At 55.4% G+C, this 16,610-nt stretch overlaps 5 protein-coding genes across 5 annotated transcripts; 2 read left to right on the top strand and 3 right to left on the bottom strand.

The window, feature by feature from the left end:
* Nucleotides 1–5,425: 5,425 nt before the first annotated feature.
* CGCA056_v006978 (uncharacterized protein) lies at nucleotides 5,426–6,975 on the top strand (the record flags this gene model as incomplete). Its single annotated transcript, XM_037322227.1, has 3 exons — nucleotides 5,426–5,458; nucleotides 5,665–5,854; nucleotides 6,800–6,975. The coding sequence occupies 3 exons, from the start codon at nucleotides 5,426–5,428 to the stop codon at nucleotides 6,973–6,975; spliced, it is 399 nt and encodes a 132-aa protein (XP_037178870.1).
* A 1,857-nt stretch (nucleotides 6,976–8,832) lies between these two features.
* CGCA056_v006979 (Kelch repeat-containing protein) lies at nucleotides 8,833–11,099 on the bottom strand (the record flags this gene model as incomplete). The annotated part of the gene is made up of 3 exons (XM_037322228.1): nucleotides 8,833–10,099; nucleotides 10,154–10,844; nucleotides 10,922–11,099. The coding sequence occupies 3 exons, from the start codon at nucleotides 11,097–11,099 to the stop codon at nucleotides 8,833–8,835; spliced, it is 2,136 nt and encodes a 711-aa protein (XP_037178869.1).
* A 1,629-nt stretch (nucleotides 11,100–12,728) lies between these two features.
* On the bottom strand, nucleotides 12,729–13,970 carry CGCA056_v006980 (uncharacterized protein; the record flags this gene model as incomplete). The annotated part of the gene is made up of 1 exon (XM_037322229.1): nucleotides 12,729–13,970. The coding sequence occupies one exon, from the start codon at nucleotides 13,968–13,970 to the stop codon at nucleotides 12,729–12,731; it is 1,242 nt and encodes a 413-aa protein (XP_037179527.1).
* Nucleotides 13,971–14,432: 462 nt separating this feature from the next.
* On the top strand, nucleotides 14,433–15,347 carry SYF2 (Pre-mRNA-splicing factor SYF2; the record flags this gene model as incomplete). The annotated part of the gene is made up of 1 exon (XM_037322230.1): nucleotides 14,433–15,347. The coding sequence occupies one exon, from the start codon at nucleotides 14,433–14,435 to the stop codon at nucleotides 15,345–15,347; it is 915 nt and encodes a 304-aa protein (XP_037179528.1).
* Nucleotides 15,348–15,447: 100 nt separating this feature from the next.
* On the bottom strand, nucleotides 15,448–16,384 carry CGCA056_v006982 (Uncharacterized protein; the record flags this gene model as incomplete). The annotated part of the gene is made up of 2 exons (XM_037322231.1): nucleotides 15,448–16,213; nucleotides 16,272–16,384. The coding sequence occupies 2 exons, from the start codon at nucleotides 16,382–16,384 to the stop codon at nucleotides 15,448–15,450; spliced, it is 879 nt and encodes a 292-aa protein (XP_037179529.1).
* Nucleotides 16,385–16,610: the final 226 nt, after the last annotated feature.

The raw sequence follows: 16,610 nt of genomic DNA on the forward strand, positions 1-16,610 counted from the left end.
CCAAAATATGGGGAAGCGAGAGGGAAATCAGAGGTGATGCACGATGCTGCCGAACGAGTCTGGGGACGGGTAGCATCAGAAGAGTACTTCCAGCGACTACCTACGACGACCCAGAGTACCTCTGTATCTTCCATTCCCACCTCAGGCTGTAGGGTACGTACTCAGGGTCAGGGCCGGAGCAGAGTCCTCTGGCGGTCAACGGTGAATGGTGAATTCAAGCCTGCGATTACGAATCTACCCACGACCCCTCCATCATTACATGATCGAAACTAGAATGTCAGGTACGGACACAGAATGCAGCGGCAAGCAGAACGGGGTGCAGTACCTTGCTTGCTCACTCTGGTCCCTCCAGTCTGACAGGACAATGGCGAAAAGGCCCTGAGATCAAGGTCACCGAGGGTGTGGGAGGCCTTGAGGGCATCTGTTGGACAGCAGAGCGCAGACAATAAGCCAAGGTGTGAGGTAAGGTGTGGCCAGGTGACTGGCCTTGCGAAGGACTAGACTGTGTGGGAAGCAAGCTAAGGTACCTAAGGTACGCAGTAAGGTAACCAGTCTCCCCCAGGCCTGACGCGAGCCGAGGGGGGCTCAGTTGCCATTGCGATGCATCATTTTCGCAATTCTGTCATCAGCTCACTCCATCACTCGCTAACTCTCTCCTCACCCACGGCCACGGCTCCCCGTGCTGCAATGTGGTAGGTGGGTAGCGGCCGGAGTGCACGCCGACGGGCATAGGTAAGGTAGGTAGCTTTGGCTGCATGGACGACTGACTTGTTGCATCACAGAAGGCACCTTATTAGCTAAGATGTGCAAGTAGCGACAACCTAGAAGTTTGGGTCGTTTCCTTGCTGGAGCTCTGAGCTGGTGGAAGCCGTCCCATCCCCCCCATCCCCCGTCCTGCATCCCGGCCATTGCACTCCAAGCGCCTTATGTAAGTCGAAACCTCTACGGCCTCGCTGTCGGCTCCCTCAGACACTACATGTACCGGCCCGGCTGACGACGAGCCAAGCGGTACATCAAACATTGAAGACACGGCTTCCGTCCAAAGTCCTTGGATGAAAAACACCCGACAGATGACGAGTGGGCAGCAGAGAACAAGCACTTGATGCGGTGGAGATGGAACGGAAGGGGACATTGTGACCATGCCCGCGCCGCGCGCCCATCATCGATCGTGATCATATGTTGGGGACTCCATCCGCATGAACACTGCGACTTTTCAGTCCCTGGCGACGGCCAGTCGGCTTCGCGCAGCTGGATGCAAGGTGCCTTGCTGCGTACCCCGTATTATGGAGAGATGGAAGCCGTCCCGTGTGCATAAGGAACCAGGGAAAAAAATTTAACAACACACACGCACATGAACGTGAGAGGTACCTTGCATCGGTACCGTCAAATCTTCTCCAACTTTCCATCGCTTGAGCGGCATGGCATAGCATATGGCATGGTATGGTACATACGTACGTAGTGTCTCAACTCAAAAAGCCAAGGCAGAGACGGTACAGCATCTTGCCAGCTGCTTCATTGGGACTGGCCGCCACCGCGTCGTTCCATGAGGCATTTGAGCCCTTTTTTTTTTTTTTTTTTTTTTGGTTGCATTTTTTGCATTTTTTTCAACCGCTAAACTGGCATTTTTTTGCACAGCCCGCATGTTTCTTAAATGCCTTGACTCTATCCGAGGTTTTTGATTTTTTTTTCCCTTCCAGATGACTCAGGAGTGCAAATTGAACGCCCGCAAACAACGGGTACTGGGCGGCACTTACAAGAGTAGCGCGTTATGTAACATCAGCCGGCCCGAGGCAGGTTGCGATAATAGCCCTCAAAAAGACTCAGAGGGATGATGCAATTGCGAAAGGGAAAAAAATCCGCCGTGACGCAGTTCCAATTTTTTCAGTTTAGGCACGTCCCTGGATGTTGCAGTTCTCGTCAAAGGGCAACAACAGACGGGACACCAAACAGTCCCCGTCACTCTATTGTCAGCCCATCGCGGGTCCTCTGACTCCTTGCCTTAGTAAGTTGGGTGTGGGAATGGGCAGGTACAAACGAGGACCCAGAGACAACGACACTGCAGCTTGTGTGACCCGGCAAAGAAAGAGAATTTCTGGAGACTCTGGAGACTCAACTCCCACAAGCCCGGGCTGGAGAGGATCCCGCTGCTATGCTACAGCGCCGTGTTCCCCGAACCCAGCCGTGTTTGGCTGCTGCCGCGGTGTCTGTTGCAAAAGTCAGTCGCAAACGCAGAAGGACCCCATATTATTTGGTTGTTCGTTCACCACTCCACTTCATAGTGCTTTTCTCACACTCACATCACCCCATCCACTCTCTTGAGCACGTTTCCCCACGAAGGGGCCCCCGAAAGAGCTGCTGCGGCTTGGGTTAGACAAACGCACAGAGTTCAAAACAGCTCCACAAAAGACGGTCAACTGGAGGGAACTAGACCTCTGACCGACAGCTTCCCACAAGCAAGTCTCAGGCCTTGGTTGGGGGCCATCTTTTCTCAGGAGTCAGGACTCTCAGGAGGACCTTTAGGAGAGAGAGCCACCGGAAGCCCGGTCGTCCAAGGCTTGCCTCCATTCACATGGAGGATCGTCCCCACAGCGGGAATGGATGTACCCAACAGAGGCCCTGAGTCCCCTGGAGGCGTCATGCTTCCCGAACGGCGCTGCAAGCTTGGGCGGTCCGGCGCTCATCGTCCAGGCCTCTTTGAGTTTTTTTGGCGACACCGACCTGGGGTCCCGTGGAAGATCCCCATTTGTCTGGTCTGGTCGTCGTCCCTCACACCCCTTTTCTCACTGCCCGTGGACCTCTTCGGCCCTCACTCCGTCGCCCGCGACACAACCAGGACGAGACTCCGTTTTTCCCAGGAATAACGCACAAAGACTGCAACGCTCCGCCAAACAATGGAATCCACTGCATGCCACAACCAAACAGGGCACGGGCAGAAAAACAGATGAATTGTGGAAAAGGGCAGCAGGACTGAGCAATAGACGAATGAGAAGAAGGCAAGGAGAAGTCTGGAAGGGAACTCAATGACACGGCACCGCAGTCCAGAGCCCCAAAATGCGCCCCGCCTGTTTCCTTCCCTCCCGGTTCCGTTTCTGCCAGGGCTTCAAGACGGACCTTGTCTGGACTTCGTCTACGCAGTACGGACACCTCCAGTAGGCGCCACAGGTACCTCTGGTACCTTGGGCTGGTGGGAAGGTACCTCTGCTTTGGTACAGCCAAACCACCTACCACAACCGCCGCTTCATCCACGTTGAGACGTAACGACATGGACGATGCCTTCCGTCGCAACACACGTGTTTGCATCGTGTATGGCCAGAGGCAACTGAGTACGCCCCATTACCCAATTCAATTTTTTCTTCTTCTTCTCGGGCAGTTACAGTGACACCCACAGCATTGATGCGCGTTTCGTTTCCCTTTGTTCCCTTCCTGTGGTTCGTGCAGCGGGGCGATCCCAGGCGCAGGCTCGTCCGGCGAGGGAGCCGACGGAAATTTTTCTTTCTCTCTGCTGTAACCCGGAGCTGCACGCTGCAAGTTGTATTGCAAGAAGCTCCAAGGTCCAGAAAATCTTTGGCTAGGAACCACGGGAACCAGCACATGGGCATGGGGTAGTGCTCGCCTTGGGGGGTTGAGCTGCTGTTCTGATCGTCGTAAGTTTTTGGTTTTCTCATCCCATTGCCTTTCCCTACTCCCGTCTGCCCGTGTGAAGAAGAAAATCCCTACCTAGCAGATGGAGATCCGATTATTCAACATGTTTGGGACGTGTCCATCGAGGTTGGAGACGTCGAGACTACATTGGCTGATGAGAATGTCGAATCCGCCGTCTAATATGTCTTGAATATGGCTCTGCAACAGTACAGGTTACCACCAGCCCACATTAGTTGTAACGGCCTATGCCGGTACATTGTTTGTCGTGAGAGTACATGGCAACATCACGTACATGGCCTCGTGACGACGGGCAACAACAAGAAACGTGCTCATGCACAGCGAAAGCACAGTTGACTAAGCAGCACCGCTTCCCACCCGGCCAATCCGCTAGATGGCGATCCCCCGGCCCAGACCCGACGCACCGCCGGACCCAGGCCAAGACCCTACCCATTGGAAGGCCGCACCCCATTGTACCGTGTCGGTCGTCACACCAGTAGACCGTTCAATTATTCACACCGTCAGATGCGAAGCCATCGTAACGGACGGGGGGATCATTGTGTTGCGTTGATCAATTGCTCTCTCCAGCTGGTGGTGCTCATCGCTGTCTCACCCCCTTTCGATGCGGGGTCGTCTTCGCGATCGCAACTGCCGTTTTATCCATGTTCCCCAGGGTACCCAATGGCATCTGAGTGTCCCCTCACATCCTTCTCGACCACCATCTATCATCTCCCCCTCTCCCTCTCAACCAAAGACGACGGCCAGATACGACGCTACACGACTCACAACCGCAAGTCTGGGCCGCTGGGCTGCGCTGATGGCTTCACCGGCGCAACGTGGACGGTGCTTGGGCTCGGCCGAATCCAGCAAAGACATGTCGTCTGGCGCCGCGTCTTTCAACCGCCCGGGGTCCTTCTTCTCTACCATAAACAAGCTGGCAACTGGATGTCGCCATATCGCTATCTGCTATCGACGTGATCAACTACCCAACTGAGTTGGCAAGCTCTATGCAACCGGCTGCTGTCGTGCAATCAACGAGAGGTCCCTTCCGCTGCCACTTTCCCCTCCTAGACATGACCGCATATCTCGCGACATGCGATTCAAGCCAACTGCGTCGACAAACCACCACTGAGACTCTCGCATTCCCGCGACTGGCTCGATACGGGCAGCTCCTGCTCGTGGGCCAGAGGGGGTTGCAATTTAGTCGAGGGACGGTTGCGTGTCGTCTTGTCTCTGCCTGACGCTCGCAACCCCGCGTAGGCGCGCGCTGGGCCAGACGAGTCGGCGGTTGACAAGTCGCATGGATAGGAACTCAACCCACCCGGTCTGCCGTCTCTACACCACGCAAGACCGGGCATCCATATGCGCTCAATTAAACCACAACCTGCAACTCCGCGTGGGGGTCCATCCCTTCTCGGCCTGCACTCTATGTTATCAGAGTTATCAGAGTTGATTGACGACGCAATCAAGAGAGAGGATGCCGTCTGAGCCTCCGTCTCCCGCCAGCCTGGCAAGGGAGGGTTACGTCGATGCATCCGAGTCTCGAGAGGGAATCTGGACGCGGTAAAATCCACATTTTGCCGTCCGAGGCAGCGAGATTGACAACTGCACACCACGCTCGCAATCGACTTGCCGTCCCGGTATGCCATTTTGGCTCACGGCGGCAGCCTTTGCGATATGCGCGCCATTCTCCCTCTCCCAGCTGGCATCCCACGTCTTCAGCACACCCGTGCCCCTCGCAAAAGAAAGGCCATCCCGTGTCTCGGTCCCGATAGTGCCCCAATCCATGCGAGGCGGGTTTGCAAGCGCCGCCATCAAGGTGAGCCGAGGAGGTCACAACTCCACGAGCCTCATTCACCTCGCGCGTCACCTTGAGAGCTCACCACGCACGAAGTCGGCCGAGCGCCTCGGTCAAGACAGTAGACCATTCTGGTCTTGGTTCAGCTCACGGACCATGGCAGAAGGCTCGCCATTGGTTGTTGTACGGGCCAGCAACTGACGACATGTTTGCCTACTCGCTTACAGCCCCAGAGCAATGAAAATTTTCACCAACAAGACACAACAAGCGCAATACAGCCTCTGGCTCACCAACGTGCTGGATCTCAATCTCCCGCTGGCGACCCAATTGCCTTCGACTGTCATCCCACGCCTCTTCTTTGGAAGCGACCCAAGAGATGGACAGCTGGGTCGGATACTTTCGGGACCAGCCCATGCGGTTGTGGTGTGGTTACCTCTCGACGAACATGCAGGCCCTTTGAACGTCGTCTTGGATCGTGAACTTCTCATGCAAGATAACGACATCCGGGACCTCTGAGAGCTTCTAAACTGCGTCTACTTGTTTCACAACCAGTTTTCTCTGCTGCCGTCCCCTGAAAGCCAAATCGTCCCTAACGTAAATTAGGACCGGCGAAGAAGTGTGCGGATATGCAGCAGCAGGAGTCCGCTCGAGGCGGAGGTGAAGAGACGACCACCAACCAACGGCGCCACACCTCAAGGAAGTCGGATATCCCACCTGCGATGCAACGAGACAAAATGGGCGACCCGGAAACTGCCTCTCTCCCTGGCCCCCGGCCCAACCAGCCTATCCCGTCTTTGAAGAAGCTTCAAATCACGGCCTGCGCCCTTCTTAACCGTCTGCAGGTACTAGGGCCCAAGAAGGGCTCGGGATGGCCTCGGCATGAATGCGGGACGGCCACGATCTCTGGTTCGCGCACGAGAAGTACGCCCATCGGCCTCTCCTGCCTGTTCTTCTTATCTATGGAGTCAGACACGGGAACGCGGACGAACCGCAACTGCAAAGTCGTCCGCGTCTTGCCCCCCTGTCGAGAGCATGGGTGGTTGCGAAGTGGGAGTGGGCAACCACCACCACCAGCAGCAGCAAGCAGACGATCCTCAAGCCGCTATGCCTCTTTCAACCCGTCCGGGGTCCATCCATATCGTGGGATCGTGGGGACCCTGATTGCCCAAAGGTCTTTGTTTGACAACGACTTTTGGCAAAGAGCCAGAGCAGAAAGCCCATGCTCGGTGTGATGGCTCTTTTCGCCGATTTTTGAAAGTATCCCCAGTGATGCTGCATGTTGGCGTCAGCCGCCAACAAACATCCCTCGGCCTTCGTTATCCCGCAACCCTCCCCGCCCACGTCGTTGACTGCGGCCTGCAGTCTGCGTACGGCGACCCTCTTGCCTGCTCCCCGGGAACCACAAAGACGACGACGTCGTCGTCGTCGCCGTTGGGCCACGTCCGCTCGGCGCCTTTCCCATGTGGCATACCGCAAACGCCTGCGGGCCTGGACCACGCAGCGGGTGCGGTGCGGTTGGTCCCCTTGAGGTAAGGTGAACTCCAGTCCTAGATCCCCAGCAATGGTCCCGAGCACACTTCCCTTCCGGTCTCGCTCTGCGAAGACCGGCGAGCGATATCGGGCTGGCTTCTCTCAGGTTCATTTCCACGAGAGAAAGACACGCATTGTGTAACGGAGATCCTCGGCGCCGAGGGTTTGAATCAGAACCTCGGGTCGTACGGCGGTATTATCGCCTATATTTTTCACCGTAAGTTTTTTCGATGTACCCGCCCGCGTGTCTGTGATCTTGCCAAAATGTCGTCGAGTTTTGACTCACAACCCGCGGCGATCACTCTACGCAGCCCCTGCAATGACGAATCGTGGGGTCGAGGCAGGGACTGGGCAAGAAAGGAAAAATATTAGGTAGAGCGGACAAGAAAGAACACCCAAGCGTCCAAGACGCAACGCGCCGCCGTGTTCGCATCACTGCATTTGGCGCCGCCCCCCACACCTCAATTCCGAGCACGACATCCACATCATGATCTAGCCCATCCTTTCTTCTTTCTTTAATCTAAAAACTTTACAAGCAGGGGAGTCGCTGTCAATCGGTTTTGTGGCTTTTCCCCCGGCGATCCGTAAAAGCGAGAGAAACGGCATCGCGGTGTCCGTCTCGTCACGCGACCTCCATATGATGCGATTTCTTCTCGTGTCCCAAAGACAAATCGCAACCAAGACATTGTGCATTGGCACTCCCATGACGTAAAAAGCGCCAACGGCATCGCAATCGCAATCGCGCGCTTCGCTGGTTACCTCGCTAGTTACCTCGCTAATGAACGGTGCATTGTGTTACACTGCGCTCTTGTGACACAGACACCATCACCGATCATCGTGACATTTGGGCAGAAGAAGACGTCCTTTGTGAGACAACGTCACGGAGTCGGTGGGAGGGGACGTAGCCCCATCGGACGCAAGAAAGGCTTGGCTTCCTCGGACCCTGGGTCGTCGCGTCGTCGTCATCCTGGACCCTGATGACCTCAGAGAGAGACCCGGATGGTGTGACTACGCAGGCAACTCTTGCGTCTTGGTCTTGGTGTCAGAGGGTACGTTCAGTATTGCTGCAGATGATCCCTACTTGGTCCATGGTAACTAGTGTGCCGGGAGAGAATGACCCTACTGTTGAACCATCTTCCCATGTTGACTCATTGATGAAGCAACCGGGACCTTAGGTCCGGAATAGCTTGCTGAAACGTGCATCGATAAGGGCCTCTAACTTCCACGAATATTCCTTCTCAGCCCAAGCGATATGCTCTTCTCCGGGATCTCGTTTAAGGGTCTGCCAATCTGGATCTCTGAAGCCAACACTTGGTCTATGGCATATACAGTATAGGGGAATGCACCGCCTATCCTACTTCCTCGAGACAGTACCAGCGCGTACACTTATATGATGAAGCAGTAGAGCTGTTGTCAAAGCTGCCTCGATCCGCAAGAGATCACGGAACACGGTGCTAGATACAGGATTGGGATGCCATTCTTGTCCCTGATAGTATTGTTCAAATGATGACATCCGACTCCTGAAGTGTAACCGAGTCTCGTAGTATTGTGAGAGATCGCTGGATATGAGCTTCAAAGCTTCGGGAAAGAGTTCACCATCCTCTCCAAGGAACAGGAGTGGCGGAAAGTATGTATTGAAACCTCGCATTACCTCCCCATCAGTTATCACACTGCGCTCTTGACGCCCCCAATCCCAGTCGCCTCATCCAAACTCCGAGTGGAATCTTTTCGTCCAAACAAAGGAAACAGAAACAGCGGCAGGCTCAAGTACTTTGTAAGGCTGACTTCGTGACAATAAACACATTTGACCCAAGTCACGCATGCTCTCGCTAATGTGCCCGAATATACATCGTCAAAGGCCCTTTTCACCTGTTGTAAAATGTTTGGTGCCTCGAATTCCCACCACCCACCCGATCATCATCCCGGTCCGCGCTCAGCTCCTGCGGCGACCCGGGCAACTCCGTTGGTGGCGTCGGCTGAACCTCCACCGGAGGCGTGGGTTGCGCCGCTGGTGATTTTCGGTCTCCCATCTGCGGCGTATACACCGGAGGGGTCCCGTGCTGGCTACCCGGATGGCTGCCGGACGAAACTTGGACCATGCTCACCTGCGGCACCCACATGTTCCCATTGGCGTCGATTTGTACTTGGTTCGACAAGGTTACCGGGTCTGGAAAGTAGGCTTGTTGCGGAGGGTAGGTTACCGAGGACGAGCGCGTCATCGAGGAGCCTGCTGCCGTCGTCGCACCGGAATGGTGTCCCCCTGAGGGCGGCGGCGGGGGAGAAAGAGCTGTTGTGAGTGCTGGAGACTCGGACGGGAGTTCGACGGGTGGTCCCATGTAAGGCGGGACCGTTTGTGCGGATTGCGGCGGCGGAGGGGAGTGCGGCGGTGGTGTGAAGGGGGAGGGGTGGTAAGGAGGCGAGTATGGCGATGCCGCTGGGCTGACGTGCGTTGCAGGCGGGGACCATGCTTCAGACATGGTCTGCGTATGGAATGGTTGGCCTGAGCTCGAGTTGGGAGGGTTGTGATATTGTTGGCTGCGGCGGCGACGGATGAGGCAGAAGCAAGCCAGACCGAGCAAGATGATGAGGGCGGCAGCTCCGACTGCGATGCCGACGATGGCACCGGTGGAGAGGGACGAGCCACTGGATGGAGCTGATGTAGCAGAGACCATGCGGGTGGGCGTTCTGAGCGTGATTTCGGCTTGGTCGGCCAACATGAGGCCCAGGTCTGCGGTATTCCAGCCTGCTGCGGGAGATGTCTTTGTTGCGCCGCCATTGCCGTTGCCGCCTATCACGGCAATGACTTCATCTGGGACCGAGTACGTCGTCTTGTTCGGGGAGTAGAGCTCCCAGATGCTCTTGTTCTTGTTCTGTTTGCCAAGGTCGACGTTGTGAGTTCCCCACTGCACGGGGTAGTCACAGTCGTTGGATGAAGGGAAAGTTCCGCCGATGATGATCATTTGCGCGCGGCCTGGAACAATGTTGCAGGACAGAGAATGGTGAGGGTTCGAGCCTGTGCCGTTTGTGGAAGGGAACATCTTCACCCATGTGAATGTTGGGAGGGAGAGAACGTAGACGTCGTCGTAGCCTGCGCCAAGGACTCCTGGGACCGTTGCTCCGCCGTACATGTAGCTTTGAACATGTTAGTGATGGACGTTAGAGGAGGAAGGGAAAAAAGAGCCTCACATGTTGTAGGAGGATTGGTCCGCCGACCATGTGACGCCTGCGCAGAAACGCCGTCTCATCTCGGGGATCTGGCCTGTCGCCTTTTGCGTGTACCACCTGCTGCTCAGGATGTCGTACATGAAGATCGTGTCCATCGGCTGACCCTCCCCTGTTCCGTTCGTATTGAAATCCTGAATGCCGCCAAAGTAGACCAGCATCCCGCCGCCTCCAGCAGGTATGTAATGCAGACTTCCTTCAGCGCGGCGGACATTGTCTGGGCCAGTATTGTTCGACCAGCTGTTCGTGTCCATGGTGTACTTGACGAGCCCGTTAGTAGCAACTGGTGGACCTGTTCCCCATCCCGCGACGGAGGCGTTGCTAAGCCAGCCGCCATAGTAGTACGCTTCACCCCTCGTGTCGACAGACACACCAGCTCCGTAGCTGACTTTTGAAATGGGAATACCGGACCGTGGTGTGCCATACGATGTCCAATAGTTATTAATGATATCATACGACCACAGATTGAACGGGGATGGGGGTTCGGCATTGTGCTCGCCGCCAAACAGATAGAGACGCTTGTTGACACCATCGGCCCATAGGCCACCGCCATTGGTGTTGGGGATTGTTCCGTTCTTTGAGAGGTTCGCAAATAATGGCGGCATACCCACATTGGGGGCTGACTGGGAGAGGTCTTGATAGAGGAGCCATGGATCTGAATGGTGTTAGCGAGACTTCTTGAACTATGCAATCTTTTTAGGTTGAACTATCAGCGACGGTAAGTGGACGTACTTGAGTAGTTACTCGGATTCTCGTTTATGTTCCAGTTAATGAGCCCCCCATCGATGTACAGTTTGCTGTCTACAACAGCTGTCTGGTGCCCGAATCGACGACAGAAATTGCTGACGGGATCTTGTTGTCCGATGGCCGGTGCCACGAGTAACAGAACGGACGCACATAGCATAGACATCTTTGATCGGACCCCTAACACTCCTTCATCCCGGGCTGTCGATCCCTCCCGGTCTGGGGACGGGCCCATTGTGAAAATATGCAGTTATTTGGCGTCCAGTCGGCAGTTCAAAGTGCGGGGTGTATCGAACGCACGGCAGGCAAGGGAGGAAAGTAAGTGGGGATCAATAGGAAACGAATAGTCGAGAAGAAGATGAATTGTTCTGTCGACCAGAGAAGTACGGCTCGTGGATAGCGTATTACTTCTGCAAACTAGAAAGGAAAGATCGTCTGGTAGGAGCGAGCAATGGAATGCTGCGCGGAGATGAACGTGGTTCAAGGGAGAAATGTGACGAGGAACACGACCAAGGTTGAAGACGCAGAAGGATTGCAAACCTCCAGAAAATAACGGAACTGCCCACGAAAGGAGTTCAGGCTAGGTCTGCCCAGAGATATGATCCAGCTCGGAGACAAAGAATCGAATGGGGAACAAGAGAGTGCGCAGGCTTGGCAAGCCAGGAGTGCCAGTCAACCCCGCGACCAGAAGGCATGAAGCCAGACCGGATCCAGACGGGCGGCGGCTCGGCTGCAGCCAGAGGCTGACCAGATGTGAACGGGCGAGACAGCTGGAATTCTAGCCCGGGACACCATGCCTCTATCGATGTAGCTTGCTTTGCCACGTTCGGTACTCTGGTTGTCTGGCTGTGAGTGAACCTGACTCCCGGGTCAAGTGGGGGACGGGGAGGCGCCTTGAATGTCAAGCGGGACAAGGCCTAGATCGAGATCATCATCGACTTTGATGATTGTAGTTTTTCTATTGTGAGGATCAATGGCATGTCCAGCATTTGAGTACCAGGGGTTTCTGAGCCCCTAAGCCAACGCCCAAACATGCCGCGAAGGCAGAGGAATAACGTTTGAGACAACTTGCGGTGAAGCAGCTGCTGAGCAGGCACGCAGATGGGATTTCATGGCTTGCGCTACAGCTGCTTCAGCCTCCCGGGAGACTCAGGTGCCAAAAAACGAAGCGGTAGCAAATCAGACAAACGGGAAGTCCGTGGAGGCTTAAACACGAACGCGGCCTTAACGTTGTGTTTAGAGAAAAGGCGGGTCCAATTGGAGAAGTGGTCTGGAGAGTCCCGCTTCAGCTCACTGGAGCAAAGTTCCGGATGGGATGGAGTTCGGGCAGCCACATGGCACTAGATCCTGCATCCAGCAATGGGCGTGGCAGGGCTGAGGCCGACGGCTCAAAGAGGAGGCGCGACTACGCTTGTTGGCTGGGTGAGATAGTAGTTCACGACGCGAGCGGGAGCCGTTGGAAGGATAGAGCAGTAGCAACCACCTTCGACTAATTAGCGGGATGGCAGGGCTCTGACGCCGAACAGTTGGGTCCGAACTTTGGAGTTGAAGTTTCCATTCAGTGGCCAAGGAAAGATTTCCATCGAAACGCGCGGTTTCGTTCTTCCCATTGATGTCTATCTCTTCTAAGGGTAGCGCACGCTCGACTCATCGGTTGTTCTGGAGCTCTATTGATTTGCATGACCCGTATTCCAGCAAAGGTTGGAATTGCATCTCGACGACTGCCTTGACAAGATCTGACAAGGGGTTCAGCCATTTGTCCCTTTGCGATAGACTGTCCTTGCTATCGTCTCTTTCACTGTCCGCTTCGACTATCCATGTCGACCATGTCTTGTGGCAGAGGTCTGACTGTTGCTAATAGTTCCTGGTAGACATCGTTCAGCTCCTGCTCGTCGGGCTTCTTCTCGACTATTTTCCGGAAACACGGTTTCGTCTTGTCGGGGTTTCCTTTCTTTGGAGCCCCAGTCAAGATGCGAAAGATCTTGAATTTCCAGGTTCTGAGATTTAACCGGGGGCCTTCAAAGCTCTGCAGGTCTGAGCCGACGCCAGATTCCTCTTGTGATTCTCTTAATAGTACCTCCTTTTGGAGGATGCGCATTACTTCAGTGATAACGACTGGCTCAACCCCATACCGATGGCTGAAGGCATGTTCGATGTAGTTCTGCAAGCCCCAGAGCTTGAAAGCTCCAGCGCAAAGCTTCATACCCTCGTGGCAAAGGGGAAGACCCATTGGATAGTCGTGCAACTCGCAGCGAGCGTTGAAGCTGTTGATGATGGGCAGCAATTCGACGGGGCGCTCCAAACGACAAAGCGCATCTGATATAACCGTTGCAACAGCGGTGGCGTTGTTTGCGATTGTCTCATGACTTTGACCTGACGTTAGGAATCTCGAGAGTAAACGCTGAAACTCTCTCGCATTGGTTGGTTCCTCTAAAAGTCGTGAAAGCTCTTCAGCGCCCAGTCGCCATGGACGGGCGGTGTGCTTTCGGTGGATGAGCCACTCTAGAAGGCGCTCGTCGTCTTCACAGACGGATAAGGGAATGCCATTTTTGTCGACAACTTCGAGTTGAACACTTTCAACGTTTTGGGTCTCGCGCCCTGGGCGTTTGGGGGCTCCCTGAAGAGCAGCAGTCATGATGTCGAGATCCGTGACACGCCATGGTTGCCAGGACTTGCTTTGAATGATCTCGAGCTTCTTCTTGGCGTCCTTATAGTCGGCCTCAAGTTTGTCGATGCGCTTCCCCATGGCATCCTTCCTTGGATCTGACTTCCATTTTGCGGTCTGGGCCACTTCTTCGGCCTTGTCATACGGTCGCGTGTAATTGCTCTCGTAGCTGTCCAGGTCCAAAACCGCCTCTGTGAGCTCAAAAGGCTTCCACCATGGTCCTGGTGTAGGGGTGCTGCGTTTTCTCAGGTGAATCCTCGGTCGTGTCCTTTTCGTGAGATGAGCAGTAGAATGAAACGGAGCTGCCGCGGCAGGCAATGATGTTGTGCGTCGAAGGCCTTGGATGCCACTCGCACATCTCAGAGGTGGCATAGCTGGCGCGCTTGGCTAGCTCATTGGGTGCTCCGAGCTTAGGTCAGTTTTGGGGATGAAGCTTTTCAAGGACACGCGATGTCGCTTGGCATACTACCGAGGGCGCGTCTAGGTGCTGAGGGGAGACTGGACGCAGGGGGTGTTGGGGCGTGACAGGGATGGCCCGCCCGCGTAGCCGCGGGTGCTTTCTCGCAGGTCCCGTTGTGGCCTCCCCCCGTACGATCCACAGCGGGTGGGGCTATCTGTTGTTCCGGGTTAAGCACAGCCACAAACAGTGCACCGCACCAGCCACATACTTTGAAGGCTGGAGATTTTTCGGAGGAGCGTCACGGCTCTCGTCGCCTGGCGCACTTCAGTTGTCCAGTGACATCCCATCTCCAACCAAGACCCCAGCGAACTTCCACCCTTTGCGATCAGCAGCATAACCACGACTTTCCCCATCACGTTCTCAGAACCATAAAGATGCCTCCTGCCGCTAAGAAGAGAAAGACCGAGCCCAAGGCCACCCCCAAAGAGGAAATCAAGGAAAACGCGCCGGCAGAACCTGCCGCTACCCAACAGCCCGATGCTGAGGATTCTACCACAACAACCACAGAGGCAGAAGTCCCAGAATCATCCGCATCAAACGATGCCGCATCAAAGGCACAAGATCGCATGGCGCGCTTCAAAGCCCTCAAAGCCCGCGCCAAGAGCTCCTCCGACCAAAATTTCAAAGAAGCGACGCTCGAGTCCCAACGCCTCGCTACAGACCCCAGCCAACTGGCTGCTATCCACCGCAAGCAGGCCATAGCCTCGCACAAGCTTCTCAAGGCCGATGTCGAGGACGCCGGTGGTGACTTTGAGCGCAAGCGCGCGTGGGACTGGACCATCGACGAGAGCGAGAAGTGGGACAAGCGCGTGAAGAAGAGGGAGGCGCACCGCGACAACAATGCGTTCCAGGATTACACTGCCGAGAGCAACAAGATTTACAAGCGGCAGCTGAGGAACATCGCGCCGGATATGGAAAAGTACGAGAAGGACAAGATGGCAGCCATCGAGCGCGCGGCGGCGTCTGGTGGACTCGACATCGTCGAGACGGAAGACGGAGAGCTCATTGCGGTGGACAAGGACGGGTCTTTCTATTCAACTGCCGACTCTACAACATTCACACAAAGCAAGCCCGACAAGGCTGCCATTGACCGACTTGTGGAAGACCTCAGGAGAGCTGAGGAGAACCGATTGAAGAAGAGGAAGGACCGCATGGCACAAAACGGCGACGACGGCGACGTCACATACATCAACGAGAAGAACAAGCAGTTCAACCAGAAGCTGGCACGCTTCTACAACAAGTACACTGCGGAGATTAGGGACAGTTTTGAGAGAGGAACCATGATTTAAGAGCCGGATGTTGAATTAATGGGAGTAAAAGCGCGCGGGGAGCCTTACGGCTTTGGGGAATGATACAGTCTATGACAACTTTTAGAATACATGACATGCCCTAGAGCATGGTTTTTCTCCATCCCTTGTTCGCCAGCTCCTCGAGCTCAGGCACTTCGATAGGCCCCTGAACCTTGGTGTCATCCAGTGCCTCTACGACTGCCTCTGCCACGGACTCCACGGGCAAAGGCTTCACACCGCTTGCACCCATGAAGCTGCCCAACACGCCTCCAGTTAGCTTGTTGAACAGAGCACCAGCGCCCGTCATGGCAGCTAGAGGCAGTGTGAACTTTCTCGAGCTGTCGTACATGAAGGGCGGCCTGGGGAAGATGCCACGCATGCGCGGGAATTCGCTGGCAATTGTGCTTTCTGCCTCGCGCTTGGTGGTGATGTACCTCGCCGGTAGTACAGGCGCACCTCCGGCAGCAGAGATGTAGACAAATGCTTTCACGTTCTCGGCGTTTGACTGCTTGGCCAGGGCAATTGCGCTGTCGCGGTTCATGACCTCGTAGGTGAATTGGTCCTTAGGGTTTGTGGGTTTGAGGTCAGCGCCCTCGGGGCCTTTGAGGGGGTCGACGCCGCGGTCCTTGACGGGCGCGAAAGCCTTTTGGAGACCGGAGATGGGTGACTCCTGGCCGGAGACGACTCCCTTGTAGTCGGCCTCGAGGAGAATGCCCATGCTGTGGACGACGAAGTCGGCGCCCTTAAGGAGCGGTGCATACGTCGCGGGGCGGAGCATATCGGCACGCTCCCACGAGACCTTGTGTGCCCATTGAGGAGGAGCTGGTGATGAGGTCACTGCTTGCCACTTGGGTTCACCTGAGCGACTGCGGAACGATGTTAGAGAAGATGATAAGCTGGATGAAGCCCTATGGGAGGATGTACCTGATTGACGTGACATCCCAGCCTCTCGCAACGGCATACTTGCAGATCCTTGACCCGAGGAAGCCGTTGCCTCCGCAGACCACGAGCTTCTTGGTGACGGCTGATGTGGACATGGTCGCAGTGTGAGAAGGTATGAGCGGTCGACCAATTGAGGGGAGATTGGAAGGGTTCACGAGCGAACAGAGCTGGATGAAAGCCAATTGCTGTTGAATGAGATTGAACCCCGAATTCGGCGTTAGTGTACCGACAATCGAATGCCAGTTTCTTCCGAGAGTGGTTCGATGCCGTTCCGGACGCGGTGCAAAGTCATGAAATCATCACCCGCCCCGAAGCTCCCCC

This window comes from Colletotrichum aenigma, assembly GCF_013390185.1.
Source record: "Colletotrichum aenigma strain Cg56 chromosome Unknown KSG_Cg56_contig04, whole genome shotgun sequence".
In the NCBI taxonomy this organism is placed as follows: domain Eukaryota; kingdom Fungi; phylum Ascomycota; class Sordariomycetes; order Glomerellales; family Glomerellaceae; genus Colletotrichum; species Colletotrichum aenigma.